The sequence below is a fragment of the Setaria viridis genome, chromosome 4 (assembly GCF_005286985.2).
Source record: "Setaria viridis chromosome 4, Setaria_viridis_v4.0, whole genome shotgun sequence".
NCBI lineage: Eukaryota > Viridiplantae > Streptophyta > Magnoliopsida > Poales > Poaceae > Setaria > Setaria viridis.
The window spans coordinates 5,769,557-5,795,356 of NC_048266.2; the positions used below are offsets into that span (position 1 = coordinate 5,769,557).

General features: G+C 46.1%; 2 protein-coding genes, 1 non-coding gene and 1 pseudogene across 3 annotated transcripts; all 4 read right to left on the bottom strand.

Annotated features, from left to right (window-relative positions):
• Positions 1 to 8,879: 8,879 nt before the first annotated feature.
• LOC117851396 (coniferyl alcohol acyltransferase) lies at positions 8,880 to 10,849 on the bottom strand. Its single transcript, XM_034733205.2, has one exon. The coding sequence runs from the start codon at positions 10,571 to 10,573 to the stop codon at positions 9,143 to 9,145; it is 1,431 nt and encodes a 476-aa protein (XP_034589096.1). The 5' UTR covers positions 10,574 to 10,849; the 3' UTR covers positions 8,880 to 9,142.
• Positions 10,850 to 14,756: 3,907 nt separating this feature from the next.
• LOC117851473 (F-box protein At2g26160-like) lies at positions 14,757 to 16,126 on the bottom strand (annotated as a pseudogene).
• A 2,641-nt stretch (positions 16,127 to 18,767) lies between these two features.
• On the bottom strand, positions 18,768 to 22,075 carry LOC117851331 (F-box protein At2g26160). Its single transcript, XM_034733129.2, has 2 exons — positions 21,880 to 22,075; positions 18,768 to 20,073 (listed from the first exon to the last, which is right to left on the bottom strand). Exon 2 carries the CDS (start codon positions 20,057 to 20,059, stop codon positions 18,872 to 18,874), a length of 1,188 nt encoding a protein of 395 aa, XP_034589020.1. The 5' UTR covers positions 20,060 to 20,073; positions 21,880 to 22,075; the 3' UTR covers positions 18,768 to 18,871.
• A 1,554-nt stretch (positions 22,076 to 23,629) lies between these two features.
• LOC117853361 (F-box protein At2g26160) lies at positions 23,630 to 24,791 on the bottom strand. Its single transcript, XR_011898104.1, has one exon. It is a non-coding gene; the product is annotated as an F-box protein At2g26160 (transcript).
• Between the last annotated feature and the right edge of the window lie 1,009 nt (positions 24,792 to 25,800).

Here is a 25,800-nt window from a genome sequence, read left to right on the forward strand (position 1 = left end):
GGCTAACAATTTAAGATTCGTTAATTAGTACGTAGTATTAACGGTGGCGCCAAACAATACAAATTATATATACCTCGCCGGAACCTTCCACCATGGTAAGGTGTTGCTGGGGCTCATGCTCTTCATTCCCATCTGCGGACATGTTGAGGAACATGTCCGCCTGGGTGCCCTGTTCATCAGTGTACGATATTGGAAGGTTGTCGCCACTACCATCACCAGCGATTATCTGCTCCATGAGATACCTTGCGGTCTCGTCGTCTACCATTTCAACTATTGATTGAAACATACATGGAATCATACATGACAGTCATAGAAATTGCCTTAGTTATATGTACGTAAGGCTATATACATGAAATCATAAAATAACATGAATCCCACAAAGTCCGGAATGTTTATACAAATTTCAACAAATTAGTAGTACTTTGTACGAATTTCTACTAAATTTCTACTAATTTATACATATTTATTGGAATTTCTAGCAAATTACTACAAATTCATAGTAATTTTACAATAACATGAATCCCACAAAGTTTCGAATGTTTATACAAATTTTAACAAATTAGTAGTACTTTGTAAGAATTTCTACCAAATTTCTACTAATTTATACATATTTATTAGAATTTCTAGCAAATTACTACTAATTCCTACTAATTTGAATGAATTTCTACAAAATTTCTAACTAATTACTACTAATTTGATTTTCTAACTAATATACAAATATCTATTGATTTTCTAACTAATTTGCTAATTTCTATTCATTTTTCTAACTAAAAAATAAAAAAGGCCCTTGCTGACGCATTGCATCAACAAGAGCCCTTCATTCCCGACGCCAGTGCCGGCGGACCTCGTGCGGTCGACACTGCCTAGCTTGGGCGGCGAGGTGGCTGGGGCGGCGGGACGGCGGAGGCGGGGACGGAGTGAGGTGGCCGCAGCAACGACGAGCGGAGGCGGCCTGCGACGAGGGACGGAGGCGGCGCGCGCGACAGAGGCGACGAGGAGGCCCCGCGATGGACGAGGGCGCGGCGGCGACAAGGAGGTGGCGTTGACAGAGGATGCGACTGGGACGGAGGCGGCAACGAGGCCCCGCGATGGAGGCGGCCGGCGGCGATGGGGTCGAGGGGGCGCAATGGAGGACGATCGGAGACGGGCTGGGGCGACGGAGGAGGAGGCGGTCTGGGCGCGGGCGACGGGGGAGGAGGCGGTCCGGGCGCGGGCGAGGTGGTCGGGCGGCGGGATGACGATGGCCGGGGCAATGGGGGACGGTGGCGGCGGCGGCCGGCGAGGGACGCGGATGGGCAGCGACGGAGCAGGCAAGAGGGCGCGGGATCTTGGCGGTGGGGTGAAAATTTGGCTAAGTGTAACTGGCGTGGGAGGGTAGAAGAGGCTACAGTGCCTTTTATCCCCCCCAACCTTTTATCCTGGTGTGTAATGGCACCCGGGACAAAAGGGGTGCCAACAACAACCAGGACAAAAGGCCCCCCCTTTTATCCTAGTTGCTAACTGCAATCGGGATAAAAGGGTACGGCCCCCCGGTGGGAATCGAAACCAACCCTTTTGTCCTAGGTGCCACCACCAACCGGGACAAAAGGCCCCCTCTTTTATCCCGCTTGGTAACTGGAACCGGGATAAAAGGGTACGTCCCAAGCAGGAATCGAAAGTGACCCTTTTATCCCGGTTGCAGTTGTCCACCGGGATAAAAGGGGGAGGCCTTTTGTCCCGGTTTCTATTGGCACCCGGGATAAATTGACTTTTCCCACAATTTCATCTCCCGCCTATTTTTTGGAAAAGGATTTTATTTATGTTTTCACTACATTTCAGGATGCAAAAACAAAAAACTTCACATATTTTCAAACATGCAACAATATATTTAATTAGCGAGTATATTGACAATAAGTGTGATTTAGTCATTAATTCTATACCAGTTTGTTTAGCCTCTAAAATAATTATTTTACTGCATCGCTATGAACAAGAAATTATTCAATTAAATAATTTCAACACGCAAAAAAATCCACGTATGTATGTGGTTAACATTGTTCATATTTATCTAATAAATCTTCACCTAACAAATTTAAGAACACATGAAATCATACATAGGTTAAATTAAAAATTGTATTAAGTATTACACAAAGGTCATGTACATTTAGCGCCTTACAATACAACGTTGTAAAATTTCTTCTTCATGAAAGTTCCTTGATCATGATCGCGGCATAAGTACGGAGCCTCTTCTTTGAATAGCAGGATGCTTGGGTCAACTTCAACTGCGAATGCAGACATGCCATCAAACTGATCAGAATCATCTGATTGGTCTGTTTTATCCTCAACTCCCACGATTTTTCTTTTACCTGGAAGAACTATGTGGTACTTTGGCTCCCATGTCTCTTCTGGATTTCTCTTGGGTTTGCTACACATGTCCTTCACATAAAACACCTGATGCACATCATTGGCAAGTACGAATGAGTCATCACTGTATCCAGTCTTGCTCATATCTACAATTGTCATTCTGTACTGATCTTTGGTTACGACAGTTAGCTTCACCCAATTGCAAAGAAATACAGGGATGTACAGCGGTCCGTATTCGAGTTCTCATATCTTCTGTATGAAACCATAATATGACTCCTTGCTATTATTTCTATCTATGGCATCTATGCGGACACCATTATTCTGGTTCATACTTTTCTGGTCCTGGGCTCTCGTGTAAAATGTATAACCATTTATCTCATAGCCTTGGAATTTCATGATTGTGCTAGTAGGTCCCCTGGCTAACCAAGCGAACTGTGGGTCAATGTTAGAGTTACCATCTGCCTGTGCTGCTCGATATACGGAGACACAAAGGATGACTATTGTAGAACAGTGTAGTGTGCCTTGTCGAACAAATCAGTATTATTACTCAAACTTGATTTCCTTCCAAGGGTGCCCATTCCCTGGAACCTCCCCTCGTGGCGTGAAGTTGGAACCCCAATCAAGTCAATTGAATCAATAAAATCAACACAAAACTCGATCACCTCCTCTGCTCCATATCCCTTGGCGATGTTTCCTTCTGTACGGGCACGATTAAGAATATAGTTTTTTAGGACTGTCATGAACCTCTCGAAAGGCCACATATTGTGCAGGTATATAGGTCCGAGAATATCAATCTCTTTTACTAGGTGAACCAGTAAGTGCGTCATAATATTGAAGAAGGATGGTGGAAATAACAACTTAAAACTGACAAGACATTGCACCACATCGTTCTGTAGCTTTGATAGCTTGGATGGATCGATTGCCTTCTGCGAAATCGCATTGACAAACGCGTATAGCTTTACGAGCGGCAACCGGACATTTTCTGGTAGAACACCCCTCAGTGCAACCGGAAGCAACTGGGTCATCAACATGTGGCAGTCATGGGCATTGAGATTTGTAAACTTCTTTTATTTCATATTTATTATTTCCTTTATATTCGAGGAGTACCCAGACGGGACCTTCATACTATTTAAGCATTCAAACATGTTATCCTTCTCTTTCTTGCTGAGAGTGTAACTGACAGGACGTAAGTAGTGCTTTCCATTATCTCTCTTTTTCGGATATAGGTCATCTCGTTGCCCCATGGCTTTCAGGTCCTCTCATGCTTCCAATGTATCTTTCGAGGTCCCATAAACACCCATGAAGCCTAGCACGTTCACGCAAAGATTCTTCATCAGGTGCATCACGTCTATTGCGTTGCGAACCTCTAGGATTTCCCAATAAGGTAGCTCCCAAAATATTGACTTTTTCTTCCACATGGGTGCATGTCCGTTATCGTCGTAGAATAGGTTGGCGACCCTGACCCTTTTCAAAGACTAAATTTACATCATTTATCATCTCGAAGACACGCTTTCTACTACGGTGTGCAGATTTTTTACGATGGTCTGGCGCCCCTTTGAAATGCATCCCACTCTTTCTCAGCTGGTTAGCAAGGAGAAATTGACGATGACCCATATAGACGACCTTCTTACAGTGCTTCAAATACATACTGTCTGTGTTATCTAAACGGTGGGTGCAGGCCCGATATCCCTTTTTTGTCTGTCCTGAAAGGTTGCTCAGTGCAGGCCAATCATTGATGGTTATGAACAACAATGCTCGTAGACTAAAGATCTCTTCTCTATCCTCATCTCACACACGTACACCTTCTTCCTTCCAAAGCTGTAAAAGGTCATCAACCAACGGTCTTAGGTACACGTCAATGTCGTTGCCGGATTGTTTTGGAACTTTGATAAGCGCCAGCATCATAATGAAACTTTCTCTTCATGCACAGCCAAGGAGGAAGGTTGAACATGTCACAGGCCAAGTACTATGGCCACTACTCAACTCACCGAATGGATTGAATCCATCAGTACTTAAACCAAACCTTATGTTCCTTGCTTCACTTTCAAAGTCCAGGAATGCTCTATCAATTGATCTCCACTGGGGCCCATCTGCGGGGTGTCTCAGCATCTCATCTTCCACACGTTCTTCTTTGTGCTATCGCATCAACTTAGCATTCGTCTTGTTCCTGAACAAGCGCTTCAAGCGTGATATTATAGGGAAATACCACATCACCTTCGCGGAAACTCTATTCTTGGAAGACTGCCCCTCGACATCACCAGGATCATCTCGCCTGATCTTATACCGCAACGCTTCACAGATGAGAAAAGCATCCAATTTCTCGTATTCATTACCACGATAGAGGATACAGTCATTAGGGCGTGCGTGTATCTTCTGAATATCCAATCTGAGAGGGCAAATAATCTTTTCAGCTTCATATGTTGTGGACGGTAATTCATTATTCTCGGGAAGAATCTTCTTGATAATGTTCAACATCCCCTGAAATGCCTTATCGGACACACTATTTTTTACCTTCCATTGCACAAATTCTAGTGTCGTACCTAGTTTTTTATGGCCCTGCTGGCAATCTGGGTACAACAATTTTTGATGATCATCTATCATGCGCTGCAACTTTGCTACTTCCTTCTCAGTTTTGCAATCTCAGTGTGCATCCCGTAGCACCTGACCAAGGTCATCAATAGGGCCATTTTCTGCAAACTCATCTTCATCAGCCTCGCCCATTATAGTATCTGCAAAAGCTTGGCCTGCAACCCAGTCCAGAATGCTGTCATCTTCCTCCTCCTCCTCGCCATCTTCCATTACAACCCCTCGTTCACCGTGCTTGGTCCAAACCAAATAGTTAGTCATGAAACCGTATCTAAACAAGTGGCTGTGAATAGTCCCCCAAGAATTTTTTGAATAGTCCTTCTTGTTATTGCATTGGAAGCATGGACAACATACGAACCCATTCTCTGGCTTGTTCGCTTTAGCTACTTCGAGAAAATAATGCAAGCCACCAATAAACACCTTGCTCCGCCTGTCTGCATTATACATTCATTTCCGGTCCATCTGCATCATATTACGCATGAAAATGGATTACACTTGACAATGGATTACGCGTAAAAATTGATTACACTTGAAAATGGATTACGCGTGACAATTGATTACACTTAAAAATGGATTACGCGTGAAAATTGATTACACTTGAAAATGGATTCACGATTGAAAGCATGTCAAACGTTGTAGTGCAAATAATGCTGAAAGTTTAGATATGGATACAAATACATATATTTAAATTAAAGATCCAAACAACATGATACAATACAACAAGCCATCCACCGATTATTATCTAGAAGGACTTTAAGCATCCTTGGGCGGTGAAGATGAAGGTTCCGCTGACCCAGCCTCATCCTGTGATTTATTTGTGCCGCCTGAAACGGTAGTACTAAGTGGACGTGAAACACCCGGGACTGAGGGTGGAGCATAACGACCACCAAAAGAAGGTTCCTGACCCGCGGCAACAGCTTCTTCATGACGTTTCTACAAATAACGAAGCATTGCTTTTTCCAACGCACTCATTTTCTTTGGCTTATGCTAAGGGCCAACTTTGATTTTCCCCTTGCCGAAAGAGGAACGACGATCGCTCCCACCATCGCCACTTCCTCCAGTAGCAGAAGCCATCTATGTACAAAAATTCTTACCTTAGCATTGCAGAAGTTGTTGAACTTGAAGACCGTGATCATCTCGCAAGCATGTCCTCAACTGGGTATTACCGCACTTCGTCATGAAAGAGGTTCGATTTTACGCAAAAGGGGACACGGTCACTATATCCGTATCCACTCTTTCTCGTAAAATCGAACCTCCTTCTTGACATACGTTGTTGCTCAACGGAAAACATCCTCGCAGAGATGAACACGGTATGCAATTTCAACAAGTATGGATTTGAAAAATCATATTGAATTTGATAAGATAAACCATTCTTAACCCACTGCAAGAATACATACTATATATAACACATCAATCTCCCTCACATTCTAGCTCAAAATACCTCTCCATTTTTTACTTCATCACATTCTAGTAAACAAACTTTCCATCTTCAAAGCATAAATCAAAGCGTAACAAGAGGATGAAGTAGCAAACCTTCACAACACTTGTGTTGGCTGAGTAAAATTCCCACGAAAATAAGGGAAAAAATTTCGGGTAGCACCTCCCTTGCTCTGGCACCACCAGAGAGTAGGTGAAGCTCAGCTCTCTGCCTATGTGGTGGACTGGCTCGAGCTGGAGGAGGAAGAAAAACCTCTGTCTTGGTATATAATGGCCACCCTTTTGTCCTGGTTGGAATCTCCAACCGGGAGTAAAATATTTATCCCGGTTGGTGTTACCAACCGGGATAAAAGGGGGGCATTTAATTCCGGTTGCAAATACCAACCAGGAGTAAATCTTCCCTCCATTTTTGCCTACCGTGACGCACCCCCTTTTGTCCCGGACCAACTTTAAATCGGGACAAAAGGGGACACATCGAAAGTCAGTTCTTTACTAGTGCACCACGGGATCCGACGAGCAGCCGTCAAGCTAGAGCAACACGACCTTGTGGACGCGCAGGCTGAGGCTGTAGCTCAACGAGAAGATCTCCTCGCGGGTCTGCTCCATGATGAACATGGCGAGGTCGGCGACGGGGAGCACGGCCACGGTGAAAGGTTCCGCCAGGAAGCACCAACCGCTGGCGCGCGTGAGGAAGATCAGGTGGTCGGCGGAGCCGCAACTGGCATTCCAAGGGACTTGTAGGTTCAGCTTGCGCACGGCATCGTTGACGACGTCGAGGTAGGCGTTGTCGCCGAGCGCTACCCACGGCATCGGCGGCGGCAGCTTCGGGTGGTGCTGGCGAGCGCCGGAGCGCCACGGCCGGCACACCGCGCCGACACGGACGCGGTCGGCGAGGGAGTGGAGGCGCGGCAGGACGAGGCCCAGGAGGTCCGACGGCAGGTCTGACCAGGCCGAGGAAGCATGCTTGGACGCCATTAGGGCACAAAGATTACTGATCTGAGCCGTGGCGAGATCAGGAAAACACAAATGGCGATGAGAATTAGCAATGGTAACGCTTAAATTAGGGCAAAAGCAAGAACGTAATGGTTGATCCAGCAACGAATGAAGCCGAGATCAGAGGAACCAATGCCGATCTGTAACTCTGCCAATTTAGGTTTTCCTTTGCTTGAGAATCCACGATCACGTACCGGATTTACAGGCCGATCCCTCCGCCGGATCTACACGCGATGACTACAGGCGATTAGACCAAGCCGCGCGCCGCGGTCTGGCCTCGATCTCTTTCCGCCGGCTTGCGCTTGCGACGGATGAACGCACTCGAGGTGGGAGGCCGCGCCTTTTATGGCGTTCTCGACACAGTCGAGATCGAGCGATCGATTTGATCTGACCCTGCCCGTGCCGGCGGCGCCGCGCTTGCGCTCGGAGCCTGGGGAAACGCTGATCTGGTAAAGGTTCATGGAAGGGTTTTCTTTTGGAAGAGGGCCATTGCAGCGCGCTTCGGTCATGGGCCTGCACACCTGCGCGCTGGGACCCACATGGTAACAGCCGCCCGTGGCTGTTGGGCCAAAAATTTGGCCCAGCGCAGGGAGCGCTAGCAGCAGGCAGGGAAATTTAGAGCCACTTTCGCCGGCCTTCCTCACCGGCTTTCGATGAAGGCAATTTCAAAATGACTTCATCAAATAAGCCGGTAAGAAATAATAAAACGGTTTACGAGTCAAAAAAAATAGTTTCACCTGATTCTTCTCTCTTCGAGCATTAAGTGACCATAAAATTAACCATATTATCATTGAGAAGCCATTTTACCAAGCGTTTTTCAAAAACAGCTTCACCTCCACTAGGAAAGCCACCCCACCAGAGGAGCTGAAGCTCTACCAAACAGGGCTTAATCCCAAACTGCCTAGGCAAGATGAGGTAGACCGACTTAAATAGGTGGTATGAGGAAGCTAGTTAACCCCAGCTGCAACCTTTTGCGCAAAGCGAGGATGAAAACATAAGAGGGTTAATTAGCAGGTGTGATCCATTCAACGTGTAGAGTAGATTTTAGCTATTTTCTAAGCCAGGTTGTTACATTTGGTAATCAGAGCAGGCTCCCACCGTGTCATGGGCGCGTGCAGGTATGGTGCATATTATGCGTGGATCCTGCATGAACATAGCATGGCACATGCGCCGGTATTGGACGTACACATGTGGTCGGGAGAGTAGGTCTAGCTTGGGCCAAAAATTGGCCTAGCGCGCGTGCTAGCGCTCCTCACGCTAGCAGCAGTCAGGGACATAGTCTCGTACTGCTTAGGCAAGATGAGACCAACTTAAATAGGTGGTCTGAGGAAGCTAGTTAATCCTAGTTGCAACCTTTTGCGTGAAGTGAGGATGCAAATGTAAAAGGATTAATTAGCAGGTGTGGCCGACTCAACATGTAGAATGGGTCTTAGCTTTTTTTTTAGCGCATCGAGGCGTTTTGTTGATAGAGAAAAGCTGTAACATATTTCACCCTTCGACGGTTGACACAAGGTCACTACAGCGCCAGATTTTACATTCTGTCAAATGTAAAATACAGTGTGATTTTTATTTCTGTGTCACTACAGCGCCAGGAATAGTGTTAATGTTATTGTAATAGAAATTCTAAAAGGACAAAACATGGCTCTTAAAATTTAAAGGGAAAAGGCATATAAACTAAATGCCCATGAAATTAATTATACATAACAAAGGCACCAAAGGACCAAGAGCGTTGAATTGAACTCTAACTAATGGATCATTGAGCTGAACTCTTAACAAATGGATCTTCTCAATCAAGGGAGTTCATGTCTGCATCGATGCACTTGTGCACGGCGCTCACCGACTCGGGCACGCTGAACCCAAGCCGTGCGGCGGTGGCCGGCCTGAACACAGCCTCCAGGTCCGCCTCTACGGCGTCGGCCAGTTGCGGCCACATTCTCGCAGTGACCACCCACGACCCGTCCTCCTCCGGGCTCCGCGCCACCATCATAGCCGCCGACCCCAGCCGCCCTGGCCGCACCCACGGCATCACCAGTCGCGGCCGGCCGAAGCCGAAGTCACCCTCCACCCGGAACGGCACGAACGAGGAGACCACCAGCGCGGGGCTCCCCGTGCCGACGCCCACCGCCTCCGTCCACTTGCCGCCATCCCGGAACACCCCCTTGTTCGCCTCCATCCAGTCCACCAGCTCCTCGTACCGCTCCGACCGGAACGCCTTCTTGATGGCCGCGCCCGCCATCGTCGCCACGTCCGCGATCGGCGCCGACGAGATGGATTCCACGGCCACTTCCCGCGACGCGTACGTGACCACGTTGCCGAGGTAACGGCCCAGCCTGGCCTTGTCGTACTTGGAAGGGTCAAGGTGACGACGGCCGTCGACGAGCCAGGCGAGCCGGCAGTGCGTGTCGGAGCCGCCGACCGCTGCCGCGAGCAGCTTCCAGATGTGCGCGGACAGGGCCTCGAGCCGCGTTGCGCGGCGGTCGGCGGTGCTGGCTGCAGCTCGGAGGCGGTCGAGGTCGGCGCCGGAGACCACGGACATCCGGCGCACGAGGGTGGCCACCAGGAGGGGGTTGGGCAGGCTCGCCGGCGCGTACCGTGTGAACTCGGCGTCCAGCGCCGGGCTGTACCGCGGCGGCGAGCGCGGCCGGAAGAGGGAGACTCGGTCGTGCTGGGGCTCCCACGAGAGGCCGCCGGCGCGGAGCAGCTCCGCCCAGGCGTTGGGAAGCTCCATCAGGCCGTGGCCGTCCACGAGCAGATGGTCTGCCCCCCACACAAACGCGAAGCCGCCGCAGGTGAACCGCACGAGCTGCAGCGACAGCGCGAGGCCCTGCTCGAACGGCACCTGGATGATCCCGAGCGAGCGGTCGGCGTTGGCGAAGTCCATCTCGGCGAGCGACGTGCCAACGTTGGCCACCACGAGCTCGGCGCCGGCATTGTTGCAGGCGATCTCGGGAACGCCAGTGGAGGCGTTGGTGACCACGCGGCCGGCGAAGGGGAAGAACCGGGAGAGGAACGCGGGCAAGGAGGCGCGCACCGCCGCGGCCACAGCATTGAACCCTGCGGCGGGGGCGGGGTACACGGCAATGAGGTAGAGGTGGAAGGAGCCGAGGATGAGGTCGAGGTTGGAGGCGGCGAGCATGGCGGGGAAGCCCGGCGGCGGGTCCGAGGCCCGAACCAGCGTCCTGGACGCGACCGCGACGTCGAGGCGCTCCGCCGGCATTCTCTCGAGTTGAGCCAAGTCTGTGCAGGCTGCAGCGAAGGCTGGAAATGGAGGACTCGTAGTCTCGTATATAACGGAACATGATTTCAACCCGACTGGCCAATCAAAATTAAGATCTAATTAAATGGTTAAATTATGAGATCCCAGATCACGCTTGATCGTAGCAAATCAAACTTAGGAAGTTTCTTAAACGATGATACAAGTAAAATATAGTACGTACACTTGACGCACGAGGTTATTAGCATTATTGTTCTTGCTTCTCATGCTTGGATAAAGAAAGGCAAAGTCCAAATGCTCCAGGCAGTCAGGATTATCTGAACACATGCTAGCTTTTATTTCTCATATTTTATCTTGAATAGCTGTAGCTAGAATTCACGAAACCAAAGATCTGCAGCAATGTCTGATTTGCAATTGATGCATGATGATAAGCAAATTAAGATCTTCACTAGTAAAATATCAAACGCAAAAGCAGTTCTAAACCTCACCAGCAGCTTAACATACCCGAATCATGCCTTAATGCTATCATACCAAAACTAACCAATCGCGTTTGACAAACATCACTGCTACACCGCACTCTAGCTATGAAGTATTCCTTGTTTTTGACATATATCATTTATCCATATCACTATGAAACAAAAAGCTAGCCAGTATGATCATGCACCCTGTGAAAAGAATGTTGATCTGGTTACCACTCGAGCATAGGAATTTGAAAAACTCCACTATGCAAAATGAAAAAAAAAGGGATCACACATAACTGCATGGGATCATTGGTAGAAGAACTGAAACACATGAAATTCTGTGTGGTTGACAAAGCCACTGCAACCCAGCATACACTACAATCCTGATGTCCAATCTTCCTTCTCGTTTTCAAGTTTAAATTTTACTGGAATCACAATATCACCAGGAAATAAATAACCCAGCGTCCTGGTCAACAGTTTCAGTTTCACTGTTGCGTAAGGAAATAGATATGTCAAGAACCACAAATTATATTTCTAAGCACAATAATGACAGTGACAAATTCTTGTGCGGTGGCCAATCAGTAGGGATAGAGTTCATATGGCATACTTTAGTATCAAAATTTGTAAGTCACTCGTCAAAGGCAAGCCTTCATAAGTGAATTAGATGCACATATTTTATTTCTTGCATAATGCCAATTATTTTTTGACTGTGACTAAAAACAAACATAATAGGGTGGTATTTAATTGCAGATTTTGATTTTCTAAATTTCGGAGGGCTTCGGATCATTGCAATTTCAGACAGGGCTTTTGATGTTTCAAATCTTCCTCTTTTGTGTGTTCAAAGAAGTGGTCATGTTGGCACCTATGATCAATAGTTCCTCTGTACTCAGGTCATTCTCGCTGATACAGTTGACATACAACACTGAGGAGGCTAAGACAACAACTAAATATGCAACTCGATTCAACTATCAAGGAACCAGTAGTTCTCAGAAAAGGTAATTAAAGAAAGGCAGCAACCCTTCCTCCAAAAATGAAAGAAAGAAAGGAAGCAACCAAATTAACAGCTGGAGCCAATCAGAAGAATATTAGTTCTCAGAAAGCTCAAGAATCTTTTCTTTCTGTTCCTGAAACATCTTTCACGCATGGAAGAATTTACATAGGTGTTGAAGGAAATGTTGTGCCAGTTCAGATTTATGATAAAACAGTAGTGCGTGTTCTTTTGTTTAGCAACTGCATGACACTGCAGAACATATCATGCAGCACAACAATCATTCAAGAAATTGTATATATTACTCTATGTTTTTAGATATGCTCTCTGTGTCAATACTATGATAGCATACTCTATCAATGGACCACACGGCAGAGCTTGCAGTTTGAAAGAGGAATAAATTATAAAAGTACAGGGTGTCACAAAGTACGGATGAGTAATTGTATGTTCAAACTTGGCAAAACTAATTAGTGAGCAGAGAGGAATTGCACGGGGTGTCATGAGTATGGATCGCAAAAAAAATCAATTGGTGTGTATTTTCATTGCTATTTTTAGTTCTGGCAACTAACCGTTAAGATTAGTTTTCAACTTGCTGAACTTTTTGATGGAGTGTAGAAGGTTGTATAGATAATCAAAAGGAAATAAACTATCAATATATTTTCCTTGACTAATGTTTGGACTGCTAAGAATTTAGACTTAAGGATTGGTAAATCGTATGCGTAGCAAAATTGTTCAACTTAGTACTTTTCATCCCAAGAGATAAAATCACCTTCCATAGTAAACCACCCACCTGGAACGATTTTCCTCTTACCTTCTTAAAGCACATGTTCTATGAATATAAAACACTCACTCACTCCCGAGGGCTCCGGAGGGGCGACTCGGGAGGCGATAGCACCCGCGCCCAACCAGCCACCAACAGCGGCGCCAAAGTCAGCCCCTCGCATCACGCTCTCTCCCTCCCCTTCCCTCCCCCTCTCTCCCTCTCCACTCCCACTCCGCAAACCCTAGCATCACCGGTAGCTGGATCCACCAGCGGTCGCCGACCGCCGCGGGCGGATCCACCTCCCTTGAGCCCGGATCTACTCATCCCAGGCGTGGGTCCCTTCCCCGATGGCCGCCACGTTCTCCCCCCCCCCCCCCCCCCCCCCCACCACCCTTTCCGCCACCCGGAGTACTGTGGGCCGCGGCCGGATCCACGTTCTCCTGCCCCGTGCCACCCCTTCCGCTACCGGAGGGCGGCCAGCGATGGTGGCCGCACCCCTCCCTGGCTGTCGGGTCCGCTAGGGGACGGGGTTCTATGCGCCAGCGGCTGGCGCACCCCCCCCCCCTCCTCCTTCTCTGGTGGCGCATTTCCGCCGGGCGGGGGGGTGGACAACTAGTTATGTGGCGGCATTCTTCAGCTCCTTGTTGCCCAACGGTCCCCATGCTCCTAGTGGCGGCGGTGATTTCTAGGGAAGGAACGGGGTTAGGTGAAAGCCTTGTGCCTGCTTGCGGGTCGATGACGGCGACGCCCCTGGGCGCCGCTTCCCTTCTTGACGGCGTCATTTATTCCCCTTTTCCCTCCTCTAAGGTGAGTTTCCGAGTGAAAACCTTGACCGTGTTGGTCGAATGACGACAGCGCCAGTGGCATCGTCCCCTTCCTTGAGGCATTGTTTTGGAAGCTTAGCGGGCTCTTGCTGCTGTCACTGTAGGGATCGTTGCTGAACGCTGCCCCCGGTCGTCTACGGCCGGTCAGGGTCCTCGTGGTGGTCGTCTTGGGAAGTGTCTTCTTCACTTCGATTCGTCCACCTCGCCTAGGTTTCTTAGGTCGTCGTCGTCTGGTGGATGCTTTGCTGCCGCAGTTTCTCCGGGTGGATGCTTTGCCATCACGGTTGTGCTGGTTGGATGAATGCTTTGCTACCGTTGTTGTGTTCAGGCGGATGCTCTGCCACCATGACCTTTAGCACCCTTGACGAGGTTGTATCTTTTAGCAGGTTCAGGAGAGTGGCTGTGTCTAGATCAGTGGGTTTGAGTGTGCTTCCTCTTTGTTGTTTCACGTCGTGTGGTGGTTGTTTGCGTGTTTTTTCAGTATTTCTTTTTCTTTGATCCTTTGTGCTCCGGTGCTGATTAAGTTTTGCTTGGCTTCATCGAGACTATGTCTGTAAACTGCTTTCTTCTTCATCGAAGGGTGCTTAGGCACTCTAGAAAAAAAAACATGTTCAATAAGATTTTTTGAAACACGTGCGTGCCATACATGCACTTTATTAAGTATAATAAAATAACTTAACGAATCTGCAGAAACTCAAGCTAGATTTGACTAGAAAAAACTCATATATTGACTCTGAAGCTACAGACAGACCGAACAGGCTATGTTTGACGATCATCAGGCGACAGCAAACCTTTTCTTTTGCTGCTGGCGCCAATTTCAGCAAAAGCATCAAATTTTAAATTTTTAGTCTCGTCTTACAAAAATGCACAAAATGTCCCATAACACATGAACGCACAACAGAGGCTCAGGCTGCTCAGGTACCAGAACATAAGCAGCAGCAGCAACACTTGCAGGACTGCTGAATACGCTCCTATCCTACGCATGAGTTTGTAAGCACAAAGTCAGGTATAACGAGAGGAAAAGCAGATATTAAAAAAAAAAGAGCTTAACAAAATTAGCAGATTATTTGTAAAATGAAATGCTCCTCCCTGATGCAGTATTGGTAATTTGGTATGGGGGAACAGATTAAAATCAACATGGCAAAAAGACTAGCATCAAGCATACATCGTGCACATAATGACATAACACATGAGTCTTGACGAGTAGATAGTTGTTAATATGGTTCAACAACAAAGCACTAATGCAATAACAGGTAGATATCAGATAACATTTAAGAGTACACACTACATAGTACTACATAATCCCAATACACTAACCAAGGTAAGCTACTTCGACACTTCGACTATATAGAATCAGCCGGAAAGAACCATGTTGGACGCCAGTGGCCACCATGATGCTGCGGCACTGTAGCGGTCTGTGACAACAACGGGGTGATCGTCCCATTTCTCAAGTTGTACACACCAGAGTCACGAAGAGGATCACAGCAGAATCTGGCCAAGGATAGTCACACATGAAATATATGCAATCTTCTTGAATTCCATTGTACTCTTCAGCAGCAAACAACTTAGAGCAATGCCTGCCAACGAAGAGTGCTTGGCCTCCCAACTTATAGACCCGCCTCCAATGACCAGGATTGGTGCTCAAGTCTGCCTCAAAAGCATCAAATGCAACAGTGCGATAATGTTCAAAGGAAAGACTTCTGGAAGAGGGACAGTCATTGTGAATGAACCATGTAACCTTCAACAGTCTACCACAAGATTCAACTAGATATTCCCTCAACATATACCCCTTCTCTCTGGACAAGGATTGGGGCAAGTCCCATAAATCATCCCTGGAATTGATTATGCATTCAGTGACTGAGATCTTCGGCTTACTGCCAATGTAACCAATCTCAAAGATAACGAGCTTGTCACCAAAAGCAACTCCGTATAGCTTCCCATTGAAGAAAGCAACATCAGACAGGCACCGAGATGGTTCCATGTGCCTCCCTCTGGACATGTCAGTAGCAACTGGCGGCTGGCAAATACAAACTGTACTGGAATTAGCACAGTCCAAGATCAGCACAACAAGGGATTCTGGTGAGGAGTCCAGGGCGAGGGAACCACCAGCTTATAGAAAAGTGGGTTAAATCTTTCGTTTGCATTCAACCAGTCACGGCGCCAAACAGTGGCTAGCTTAGGAAGGTCCAGCGTGGCCTTTGAGAAAGGATTTGTCAATGAGCACCCTCCATCATTTTGCATTAGGAAGAGCCAGTTGTCAATGGAACCACAGCAGCGTGCACCATCTGCTACAGCCATTCGGATAATTTCACCATCCGGGATGCTCAGGAAGTTCCTATCAAGGAGGGTGAGCCATGGGAGTGGAAGGGGCAGGGACTGCAGTCGAGCATTGGATCGCCACGGTTAACAGACTGCTCTCAGTCGAACACGATCAGCTAGAGAGGGAAGGCGCTTAAGGACAAGGCCTAGGAGCTCTGGAGTGAGATCCGACCAAGTCAAAGATTCTGCAGCTGTCATCATCAAGGTCTACAAGAGAAGTAATAGGTTTCAGAGTTTAATATAGTAAATAGTTGAGAGTAACAGGAAATAAGTTAGCAGTACAATCAAAATCTGAAGATGTCCAGCCTCAGACCAGAAAAAGTACACTGCTCTACAGCCTGGTGCTGCACTACTTATGCTTGATCATTGTAGTTTCTAATGTGATCACAGTAGTCCAGTCGACAGGAAACATTAAAGCCATTTATTTGATATAATAAGGTAACTGCAACTACACATAGGAATGTTTTAAAACTCAAGGTGCGATGCTAAAGTAGAAGCCATGATCTTTTCCTCCAATATCAACCAGAACTAACAAGGCAACAACAAGCAGGAGTACAATGAATTTCGAGGAAAATACCTTGACATTTGCAATGCCTTAATGTTCACAAGACAATGTTGCACGGTATTCCTTTTTTAGATGCAAAGGCCAGATGGCATTTTGTATTTTTATAGATACAGGAGCATCAGTTAAAGCAATATGTTAAGTCAAATACTGCTATTCAGGACAAGGCATGCCATTTCTTAAAGATGATGCTCCAAAATCAATGGGTATGCACTAGATCTAAGTACTAGAACTCAAAATCATAAAGTTTTTATCATATCTGCCTTACATATCCTCCACTACCAAGCTTAGAACTTTTAATTTTTATTTATTTTGCAATCAAAGTTTCAGCGCCCTCGCTCCAGGCGACCCCACCTCCGGCAGAAAAGCCCCCCTCCACATCGTGGGATGTAAGCTCCAAGCAGTGGTTCTGGTGCCCTGGGACGCCCGGATCCGGCGAGGAATTGCCCGAGACAGCTTGATTCGAGTTCGAGCTGCTCCTCACCTGAATCCGATGCTTATTATAAAACAAGATTCAGTTGGGACTTGGGATGTGCTAATGGTGGCTCGTGGGCGCACGGATCCGGGCACATTCGCCCAGCTTAGAACAATAAAAAAATTTTGACCCAAACGGTAGACCCTCCACAGATTACGGCGCTAAACATGAGAATATTGAGAAAGGAGCAGCGAGGCTGAGGCCGTGCCACTTACTCGTGATGGCCTGATGGCCAGTCGGAGAGGGGAGGAGGTGGAGCCGACTCCGCTGCCAGCTGCCGCGAGTCCGCGACGGGGGCGGAGTGCCCGCTGGAGCTCTCCGTGGTGGTTCGATGAATCGCAGTACAGTCACTGTGGCCTGATCTTTGGGTGGGATGGGGAGAAGGGGAAAGGTGCCCGGCATTAATGTCTCGCAGAATGCTCAGGTAACTTCGTACTTCTGCAGTGTACTATACAACAAAGAAAGAAAGAATACATGAGCATGGAGCTGTAGGATTCATCTTTTGATTTCTAGCTGGAAATTGGGAAACAGAAAATCCGGAGGAGATCAGCGGATTCAGGTTTTTCCACGCGTTGCTGCTCCCTTCCTACCGCTGAAGCACTGACGAGCTCGGTTTGTGTTGATGGGGATCAGGCTACAGGCCAACAGCAACATCACCATTCACCAATGCTGCTGCTGCATCAGGCATTTCACAATTTTGAGCAGTTTCGACATTTCTTTTTCACAGAAGCAGCAGCTCTGAACAGAGGAAAGAGCGACGCAAGCTAGGTTTCTCAGGTACCATACTTCAACAGCAGCAGCAACACCAGCAAAACTAAAGATACTGAAAGGTTCAGCACCCAGCGATTGAATCACGCGCCCCCTTGATCAAAGCTTACAGACCATAAACTACGACAGTTACTTTAACATTTGCAGGAATAGAGAGAGAGAGTCCATCATTAGCAAAATACCAGCCGGCTATGGTTGGCGATCATCAGGCGACAGCAAACCTTTAGCCTTGCTGCTTGCACCAATTTTAGCAATAGCATCAATTTTTTAATTTTTAGTCTCATCTTACTAAAATGATTAAAAAATCCCAGAACAACGAACGCGCAACAGAAGCTCAGGCTGCTCATATACCAGAACATAAACAGCAGCAGCAACACTTGCAGGACTGCTGAATAGCAGTATTGGTTGACGTTTGCTTCCACTGACTTATTTTTAGCACGTGTCACATCGAATGTTTAGATACTAACTAGGAGTATTAAACGTAGACTATTTAGAAAACCCATTACATAAGTGGAGGCTAAACGACGAGACGAATCTATTAAGCCTAATTAATCCATCATTAGCAAATGTTTACTGTAGCAACACATTGTCAAATCATGGACTAATTAGGCTTAATAGATTCGTCTCGCCGTTTAGCCTTCGCCGTTTAGCCTCCACTTATGTAATGGGTTTTGTAAATAGTCTACGTTTGATACTCCTAATTAGTATCTAAACATTCGATGTGACGGGTGCTAAAAATAAGTTAGTGGAAGCAAACGGGGGTACGGGGGAACAGGTTAAAATCAACATGGCAAAAAGAAAGACTATCATCAAGCATACGTCATGCACATAATGACATAAGACATTAGTCTTGTACTCCCTCCGTCCCAAATTATAGGTTGTTTTAGCTCTTCTAGATTCGTATATTTTGCTATGCACTTAGATATACACTATGTCTATATGCATAGCAAAGGCTACGCATCTAGAAATACCAAAACGACCTGTAATTTAGAACGGAGGGAGTAGATAATTGTTAATATGGTTCAACAACAAAGCACTAATGCACTAACAAGTAGATATCAGATAACATTTAAGAGTACACACTGCATAGTACTACATAATCCCAATACACTAACCAAGGCAAGTTAGTTCGACACTTCGACTATATAGAATCAGCCGGAAAGAACCATGTTGGACGCCAGTGGCCACCATGATGCTGCGGCACTGTAGCGGTCTGTGACAACAACGGGGTGATCGTCCCATTTCTCAAGTTGTACACGCCAGAGTCACGAAGAGGATCCGCAGCAGAATCTGGCCAAGGATAGTCACACATGAAATATATGCAATCCTCTTGAATTCCATTGTACTCTTTAGCAGCAAAAGACTTCGAGCAATGTCTGCCAACGAATAGAGCTTGGCCGCCCAACTTATTGACCCGTCTCCAATGACCAGGATTGGTGCTCAAATCTGCCTCAAAAACATCAAATGCAACAGTGCGATCATGCTCAAAGGAAAGACTTCTGTGATCGGGATGGTCATTGTGAATAAACCGTTCAACCTTCAACAGTCCACCACAACATTCAACTAGGTATTCCCTCCACATGTATGCCTTCTCGTTGGATAAGGATTGGGGCAAGTCCCATAAATCATCATCCCTGGAGTTGATTATGCATTCAGTGGCTGAGATCTTCGGCTTACAGCCAAGGTCATAACCAATCTCAAAGATAACGAGCTTGTCACCAAAAGCAACTCCGTATAGCTTCCCATTGAAGAAAGCAACATCAAAAAGGCACCGAGATGGTTCCATGTGCCTCCCTCTGGATATGTCAGTAGCAACTGGCGGCTGGCAAATACAAACTGTACTGGAATTAGCACTGTCCAAGATCAGCACAGCAACAAGGGATTCTGGTGAGGAGTCCAGGGGCGAGGGAACCACCAGCTTATAGAAAAGTGGGTTAAATCCTTCGTTTGCATTCAACCAATCACGGCGCCAAACAGTGGCTAGCTTAGGAAGGTCCAGCGTGGCCTTTGAGAAAGGATTTGTCAATGAGCACCCTCCATCATTTTGCATTAGGAAGAGCCAGTTGTCAATGGAACCACAGCAGCATGCACCATCTGCTACAGCCATTTGGATAATTTCACCATCCGGGATGCTCAGAAAGGTCCCATCAGGGAGGGTGAGCCACGGGAGTGGAGGGGGCAGCGACTGCAGTCGAGCGTTGGAGCGCCATGGCTGACAGACTGCTCTGAGTCGAACACGATCAGCTAGGGAGGGGAGGTGCTTAAGGACAAGACCTAGGAGCTCTGGAGGGAGATCCGACCAAGAGAGAGACTCTGCAGCTGCCATCATCCAATGATCCAAGTCTACAAGAGAAGATAAAAGGTTCAGAGTTCAAGGTAGTAAATGGACACGAGTAAAGTAACAATGCATATATGCCTCAAAAAAAAGTAACAATGCATATGCTTCTTATAAATGGTAGAACAAGGGCTAGCACAGCTGAACTGAACAAGTTAGTTGTACAATCAAAAATTGAAATGACAGGTTGGGACACCAGGAAACCATCAGACCAGAAATAAGTTTTATTTCTGTACATGCTAGTATTGTTCTACATGTGCATGATCCTTGCAGCTGATAATGGCAGCACCAGTAGGTAGCAAACACCAAATCCATATGTTCGACAAGTAAACTACAGCTGAATTTTCAGTTCTCATAAAAAAGAAAGAACTTGTAAATATCTTAGAACTAAAGGTGTTAAAGCAACACAGAAACCACATTCCTTTGTCTAACTAGAACCAATCACAACAACGGGAGTATAATGAACTGTGAGGAAAATGCCTTAAAATGTGCAATGCCTAATGTTGATGAGAGCAATAATTTTGCAGAGCCATTTTGTGTATGCAAAAACCGTATGCCGTTTATTTACAGCGTGTTTTGTTTGGCAGACTGGGTGATATCCGGTCCTAGGTCTGTGCATAGTCGTGGCGTTTGGTTAGAGTCAGTGCACCAACCGATCCGGCACCAGGCCATCCCTTCCGCTAGCATAAACCTGTGATCCACCCATCCGTTGAGAGACTACCAGATGACATTGTCCGAGAGCAAGAGCTATTTTTCTAAAAGAAAAGGAAGAAAAACTCGAAGCAGCGGCACTTCCCTCGGCAAGAACACAAGATGCAGCTGTGCTCTCGCCGTTGCCTCAGCCCTCCTGACACTACCTCCATCCATCCTCTCATCTTCTTGTCGTTTCTTTTGGCAATTTGTCTTCAATCCATGGACTGATCCATGGATGGCACTCAGCAGGATTTAGGAAGGCAGAGCTTCTTGTAGTAACCACCACTAGATCAAGTTTTCCCACTTGTTTTGACGCCTTCACCTAGTAAGGACTATGACATGGAGGAGTTCTTGATTTTTCTGTTCCCTCTATCATGTGATTTTTGCTTATTAGGGTTTTCTTTTCAGGCCCGTGATCTCCTTTTCTTTTCAGATTTGTCCTTAAGAGTTTATTTATGTTTGTTATTTGCTTATACAGATTAGTACAATGATGGATGAGTCTTCCTGAACATTGTACTGTGCTGTTTGTGATATGAACACCTAAAGAGTTTCTGCTCTCATTGCTCTTTTTGGTACAAATTATTTATGATTGATAGTTTTCGTCAGACGGATTTGTCATTTTAGAACAATTTTCAGTCATCCAAATGGTACAGAATGTGATGTGGTTTCAGGTCTGCGTGCATGTAATTCTCTCTTGTACGTTGACTGTTTTGCGTCAATTTCCACCTCATTACTCATTCCCTAAACCAAACAGTGTATTGATCCACTATTCGACAAACCAAACAACATATTGGTTCCCTCCATTGCACTAACCAAACGCAATCAAAGGACCATCCGATCCTACAAGGGGCCAGTCCATGCTGGATCAGCTGATTCCAGATGGGGTCACTCCCCAAACCAAAAATGCTGTTATATATACCCTCAAAGAATTTCATGAAAAACATGCTCAAGAATTGCCAATGAAGTTAGGCTCGCAAGTGAAGTTAGGCTCCTACATCAGATAGACTCCATCGCCGGACCAACGACTGAAAACCTAGCTCGGCCCATGAAGTTAGGCTCGCAAGTGAAGTGATTATGACACTAAAATACAGCACGGGGAGAAATGAGGGCCTGCAGCTTACTGGTGGGGGCGTAATAGCCGGCCGGCGACGGGGGAGGAGGCGGAGCCGAGTCCGCCGCCCCCGGCAGCAGAGGAGGACCGAGGACGGCAGGCGGTCCTGCTGGAACTCTACGGCGTGGTTCGATACTTCGATGGGCCCTACTGGGAGGGAGGGAGGGGAGAGCCGGTGGGGTGGTGGTGAATGGAATGGGGAGCCCTGCATTTATGGTCCTCTCCGCCTCAGCAGCTTGCGGCGCCTCTGAAGCTACGAACTGTAGAACAGGGGAGAAGGCGTACAAGCCAAAGGCGCGAACGAATAGCGAAAGCGTAGAAAGCTTAGGTGCAGCTGGTTGGTTTACGCCTTTACGGAGGAGTCCTGGGCCGTTACTGTTTGAGCATTTGTACCCGTCATCTCTCTATTGGTAAAATGCTCGATTAAATAGATTCCATAAAAAAGTACTCAAGCGATGTGCAAAAGTCCCAAACTAAAAAAAATAATCCCTCCATTTCAAATTATAGGTCGTTTTGACTTTTCTAAATTCATAATATTTGCTATGCATTTAGCGTATATCTAGGTGCATAACTAAAACTATGTATCTAAAAAAGTCAAAACGACCTATAAATTAGGACGGATGGAATAATATGTTTATGTATTCAAGAAGAAGAAAAGGATAAATGCTACTTCCTCCATTCCAAATTATAGGTCGTTTTGATTTTTCTATATTATGCATCTAGACATATGGTATAAACCTAACAAAGCTAAAACAACCTATAATTTAGGATAGAGGGAGTAGCGAATATTGATTTTATATTCTTCTCCCTTTTGCTTTACTTTATTAATATTTCCTTTCTGGCACCATTTGTGTTTCCTCTCTTCGTGTACAATGAGTTTGCAATTCAAACGTGGTGGCGTGATAAATAGATCGTTTCTCTCCCTTTAGCTCCATGAGCATTTATGTCTCGAATAAGGGTTGCACAAGAGAAGGAAAAAAAACAGTAATTCATATGTTTCTACAATTATTATATATGTAGATCCCTCTTTTTTTTAAAAAAAAGGAAATAGATCAAGTATAATCACAGTTAGGCTAAAAAATTGGTAAGTGCTCAAATATTCATGTACTCATTTTATGTAATCCTAGAAACAATATTTCTAGTGAACATGCAGACAACAAGATGTCAAATTGATAGACTTCTGGTAAACCCACGAAGTAATTTTGGCATTTTAGTAGACACTTCCCAGAGATAAGGCTCAAGAGATGTCAGTTACAAACTGAATCTTGGCACTACTGAAAAAATGAAAACAGATTCCTTTACACATCAAGCTGGAGGTAACTCAGATGACAATGCAAAGGCCTGATTACTAATTGACAGGGTTGGAAAACTTGTAAAGGAAACCAAAAGGCGCTAATGTTTGAGATCAAAAGCTACATATCACACAAAATTTGAAGATAGAAATGGGGCCTCGAGAACAACACCAAACAAAAAGCTACTGCAATCACCAAAAATTATAGGTCACAATTTTAAAACCACAACTACAAATATTCTGAGCTAACATGAGAAACAGATGAAAAGAGCACTACTAAATACAGAGTTAGTTCGACAGCATTCATGTTAATTCAAATAGCAGTAGCTCCAATTTTACTGAGAGATATTATTGGTGAAATAACAATAGCATTCGACAAAAGCTTACTGATATGCAGATAAGCAGAGACCAGTCTACTAGACTATGTGCAACAATACCCAAACAGCAAGCAAACTATCCTGGGTGCATATCACATTGCTTGAGTTGGGAAGAGCCATGTCGGACGCCATGGGCCAACATGATGTGACGGCACTGCTGCAGTATCTGACAGCAAAGGAATGATCACTCCATTTTTCATGTTGTACACACCAGAGTCATGAAGAGGATCTGCAACACATTTCAACCCAGGGAACTCATTCATGAAGTAGATGCAATTCTCTTGAACTCTACAGCATTCTCCAGCAGGAAAAGATTTGGAGGAACTGGAGCTGACAAAGAGCGCATGGCCACCCAAATCGTTGACACTTCTCCACCGACAAGGCTTGGTGCTCAAGTCTGCCTCAAAGACATCAAATGCACCAGTATGATCATAGTAAATACATGGCGCAGGGTGCAAGGGGCAAATCCATCGTCTCACCATCAACAATTTACCAGGACATTCTACAAGGTATGGAAAGACTATATACCTCTCATCACTGGACATGGGTTCAGGCATGCCCAACAAATCATCAGAGTCGTCAATGATGCATTTGAAAGATGAGATCTTCGGCTTATGTCCAAGGCCCTCAACAAGCTCAATGTTTATGAGCTTCCTGGAGCAATCAATTGCATACAACTGTCCACCAAAGAATGAAACCTCTAAGAAGGGATCTAACGGTTCCCTTCCTTGGATTGTATCTGTGACAAGTGGTGGCTGGAAAATGCAAAGACCCCACGACTCATGCATGATAGCAACGAGAGGAATCAATGACGACTCCAGGGGTGAGGGAACCGCTAACTTGCAGTAAACAGGATTGAACTTAGAGCAACCAGGCAACCGTATATGCCAACAAGTTGATAGGTCAGGAAGCTCCAGGGTGTCCTCGGAAAAAGGGTTCATCAGTGAGCACTGACCATCACTGTGCACAAGGAAGAGCCAGTTGTCAACAGAGCCATAGCAACAAGCATCATCTGGTACAGGCATTTCGATAATTTCACCATCTGGTATGCTCAGGAAGGTCCCATCGAGGAGGGCCATGGGAGTGGAAGAGGTAGGGGTTGCAGCTGAGTATTGGAGCGCCATGGGTGGCAGACTGCTCTCAGTCGAACACGATCAGCTAGGGATGGGAGGCGCTTGAGGACAAGGCCTAGGAGCTCAGGAGGGAGGTCCGACCAAGACAAAGGCCGTGCAGTCGCCATCATATTTCTGCAAAGGCCGGCAGATGGCTTCAGAGTGTAACTTAGTGAATGCAAATAACCAAATGTACGTGCTTCCAATTTTTGGGCCAAAGCTGAAGATTCATAATATGCAAAGCTGGAGATTCACAATGCAATGAAAATATGAAGAGGCTATGAACGCCAGCAAACCATTAAACCTGAAAGAAACTTCACTTATCATAATCCCTTTCCCTACTCTCTACTTAGGACCTGTTTGTTTCGCTCATAGATTATAGAAGCTGGATTATGGTTCAAGGGTAGTAGGGTATAAGATCACTTTGGGACCACAAATAATCTGAAATAAGTTAACCTTGGGCAGCTTATTTCAGATTATTTGTGATCCCAATGTGCTCCCAAAATAGTTTTTTACCCTAGTACCTATGACCTCTAATCCAGCTTATATAATCTAGGTGGATTATAATCTCAAACAAATAGGACCTTACACTACTATAGCTCTACTGCTCTAGGCAAGGGTAGTAGTACCAGTAAGCAGATAATGCAGTGAACACCATACATTTGTAATCAGATTGCAACTAAACCTAGGATAGTTCAAAACTCTAGGTTACATGACTAAACAGAAAAGATGATTATTTCCCCTAAACAGAAACAACAATTATAGCACCAGGGGTATGGCAAATTGTGAGGAATTGATTTTCCCTGTGTGATGATCCTTGCCAAACGTTAACGGCAGATGCAATCTTTTCAACAAAATCGTTGAAAAGATCAGTGCCACTCAAAATATATGAATACTGACAGTAGATTTCAGTTAAGTAAACAGCACAGTTTGCGGAGATAATTAGACCCTAAACCTGAACACGCAGGGGACGGAGCCAAAGCCAACGAGGGCTTACAGCTTTGTCGCGAGGGCCAGTTGGCCGACCGGCGAGGGAAACAGGCGGATCCGATTCCGACGACGCTGGAAGAAGAGGAGAGGGCGTCCCATCGGAGAGCTGGGGCTCTCCGGTTAGGCTCGGCGGGCTCTCCGGAAGCGACGGCGGCGGCTGG

What these genes read in the sequence shown, in the direction of transcription:
- LOC117851396 (XM_034733205.2), bottom strand. Translation starts at nt 10,573, where the DNA reads ATGCCGGCGGAGCGCCTCGACGTCGCGGTCGCGTCCAGGACGCTGGTT.
- LOC117851331 (XM_034733129.2), bottom strand. Translation starts at nt 20,059, where the DNA reads ATGATGGCAGCTGCAGAGTCTCTCTCTTGGTCGGATCTCCCTCCAGAG.